Raw genomic sequence first — 3,390 nt, forward strand, 5'->3', positions numbered from 1 at the left:
GCAGGGGATGAGGCTGGAGGAATTAGTGCAGGTCATATTATGAACAAAGGAAGAACTATGAAGGAAGGACAGTGTGGAACCATGGAATGGTATGAAGCCTGATTGTGGGTTGGGGACACCTCACATAGTGTAGAAAGATTCCGTAAATTAAGAATTGACACTCATTATCCATCTCCTGTGCTTGTTGGTAAATCATAGCATTGGAACTGGTGAGTAGCGAATAAGGAGTCTAGATGGATTTGTAGACAGAAAGTCTGGCCCATAACCCAGGAGTTCTTTCTCATCATCCATAAAGTAGACTTTCCAATTTTGACTTGATATTTCTGCCTTTAAAAACTTCTGAGAGCATGTCTTAAAACCCTCTTAAAATTGAAGCCTAAGTAGGGAGGAGAATGGGGCCTGCCTGAGTTTGTTTTCTCTCTTCTCCTCTTTTCATTTCCTGGGCATTGCTGTGAATTTTTCATCCAGAGCCTTGCTCCCCTTGTGGAGGGAGCCATTTGAAGAGAAGAAGTGGGGGAGGGGTAAGAGGGAATCACACAAACTGTTTCACAAACAACTCATTCAAACTGTTGTCTGAATGCTTTCTTAATGAAGGAATTCAGTGTGTGGGTTGGGGACACCTCAAATAGTGTAGAAAGATTCCATAACTTAAGAATTGATAGTCATTACCTATCTCCTGTTCTTGTTGGTAAATCATACAACAAGCACACAATCCTGTGTGTGATTCCCTCTTACCCCTGGTGTAAGTTTCTATGATTTTTGGGATGCGACAAGTTACATGTGGCCTTTGATTTTCGGTTGTTTGGTTGAACACCATTGTTCAGTAAATATGTATTGTTTTCATAGGCATTCTGAAATGATAGCATGTACCGAAAGAAATAGGAAGCAGCAGCTTTGAAGCCTGAGCAACGGACCTCGGCAACCCCAATCCAACTTGGCTTAACTCAGCCTCACTGATCCAGATCCAACACTCTTGGCTCCAGGGGCTTTCTAAAGCTCCCTAATCCTTAGAATCTTCTTCAATTCCTCTAGAATGCTGCGTCAGGCACTTCGCAGGTTTGGTCAAAAGCTGGTAAGCAGACGTCAACTGGAGAAAGAAGTGTATGAGTTTGAAACTGACAAAAAACTAAGGACTCTGGATTTAGTGGCCCTGGGTGTGGGCAATACAGTGCGTGTTGGTATGTACTTCCTGGCTAATGAGGTGGCCAGGAATCAAGCAGGACCATCCATTGTGATCTGCATTTTGGTGGCAGGTTTAACATCACTGTTGCCTGGGCTGTGCTATGCGGAGTTTAGTGTCCGGATTCCCCATTCTGGCTCTGCATATCTCTACAGCTACATCACTGTAGGTGAACTCTGGGCTTTCATCACTGGCTGGAATTTCATCCTCTCCTTTATTGCTCATGCATTCATTGTGGCCCAGGTCTGGATCTTAACTTTTGACATCTTCGTTGGGAACCGGATCTCTGAGACCCAGCAAGAGACCATCTCACAGTATGTTCCCCAAGTCATTGCAGAAAATCTACGCTACTTTTTTGTCATCTTTCTGGTTTTGTTCATGGAACTGCAATCTATGAGTTGGAGTGGGTTCGTCATAATTTTCAAAGTGTTCACATTGGTGAAGGTTTTGGTTCTCAGCTTTTTCATCATCTCAGGCTTCATTAAGGGAGATCTGCACAACTGGAAACTTACAGAAGAGAACTACATACATGCTGGATTCAATGGCACCTCTAGCTTGGGCCCTCTGGGCTCTGGAGGATTTGTCCCTTTTGGCTTTGTGGGCATTCTCCGTGGATCAGCTACCTGTTTCTATGCATTTACAGGTTTTGGCATTATTGTTACCAGAGTCAAAGGATCACACAATCCCCAGCGTTCCATACCCATGGGCATTGTGATTTCACAGCTCATCTGCTTCTTGCTGTATTTTGGTATCTCTGTGGCACTTACACTCATGGTTCCTTATTACCAGCTTCAACCTGGGAGCACCTTGCCTGAGGCATTTCTCCATATTGGCTGGGTCCCTGCCTATTATGTTGTAGCTTTTGCAATTTTCTGTAGTATTCTTGACGACACCTATTTGGGCTTTATATTCCCAATATATTGGATGATACGCATGATGGCAGAGGACAACATCTTGTTCCCTTTTCTTGCCAGGATCCATACTGGCACATATGCCCGTATCATATCCACTGTGATCTTTGGCATTATTGCGACAATCATGGTATTCTACTTTGGACTCACTAATCTTCTGGACTTCAGGTCATTTGGGGCCTTGATATCTTATTCGCTGGTAGCTCTTTGTGTTCTTATCATCAGGTATCAGCCTGAGAGGAGGAAGGAGGAAAATCAACCAGAAGTGCAGGAAGAGAATGGGCAAACTGAAACAAAAGTACAGGAAGAGAATGAGGAAAATGAAACAGAGGTGCAGCAGGAGAATGGGGGAAATGAAATACAGGTGCAGGGGAAAACTGCACATGCAATAGAGAAGCTGACTCTCAGAAGACTATTTTTTCCAGGCAGCTCCACCCCCACTCCACTCTCTGGCCAGATTGTCTATGTTTGCTCCTCACTGCTTGTTCTGCTGCTGATTCTCCTCTGCCTGGTGCTGGCCCACTGGCCAAGTCTGCTTTCTGGAGACCCAGTGCCGGTTACCATGGTTGTGCTGCTCCTGGTGCTCATCACTGGGATCACTGGGGTCATCTGGAGACAGCCACAGAGCTCCACTCGCCTTCAATTTAAGGTCCCTGCTGTGCCTCTCCTCCCACTCTTGAGCATCTTTGTGAATGTTTGCCTTATGATGCAGATGTCAGCTGTCACCTGGGCCTGGTTTGGTGTCTGGATGCTGATTGGGTTTGCTCTCTACTTTGGCTATGGGATCCAGCAAAGCCTGGTTACTTGATCCCACTTAAAGGCCCAAACTGTAGGCTCAACAGTGAACTCAGAAGTACCAGTACATATTTGGCTTGACATCATCACCGGTGAATGCAGACTGGCTCCCCTAGCACATGGAAAGCTAGGGATCCTATGAGATACTGGTGGGGGAACACTAACAGAGCTTTGTATTTATGATATAGTAAAGGATGTGTCTTTGGTCTTCCCCCTCCTTTTTTTTACATTCTACTTAAAAAAATAATTTATTTATTGATCTGATAGAGAGAGACACAGCTATAGAGGGAGCATAAGCAGGGGACATAGCAGGCAGAGGGAGAAGCAGGCTTCCCACAGAGCAGAGAGCCTAATGCAGGGATCAAGCCCATGACCTGGGATCATGAACTGAACTGAAGGCAGATGCTTAACTAACTGAGCCAACCAGGCACCTGTAATTTCTACTTTGCCTTTGTGTCCATAGTTGCTCACTGGCTCTTACAAAAGTATTATTAAAAGAAACTT

The 3,390-nt window shown here is 44.9% G+C and overlaps 1 protein-coding gene across 1 annotated transcript; it reads left to right on the forward strand.

The window, feature by feature from the left end:
* The first annotated feature begins 1,033 nt into the window (after positions 1-1,033).
* Positions 1,034-2,993, forward strand: LOC131838972 (cationic amino acid transporter 3-like). Its single transcript, XM_059185900.1, has 2 exons — positions 1,034-2,389; positions 2,486-2,993. The coding sequence occupies exons 1-2, from the start codon at positions 1,034-1,036 to the stop codon at positions 2,897-2,899; spliced, it is 1,770 nt and encodes a 589-aa protein (XP_059041883.1). The 3' UTR covers positions 2,900-2,993.
* Positions 2,994-3,390: the final 397 nt, after the last annotated feature.

The sequence above is a fragment of the Mustela lutreola genome, chromosome 8 (assembly GCF_030435805.1).
Source record: "Mustela lutreola isolate mMusLut2 chromosome 8, mMusLut2.pri, whole genome shotgun sequence".
NCBI lineage: Eukaryota > Metazoa > Chordata > Mammalia > Carnivora > Mustelidae > Mustela > Mustela lutreola.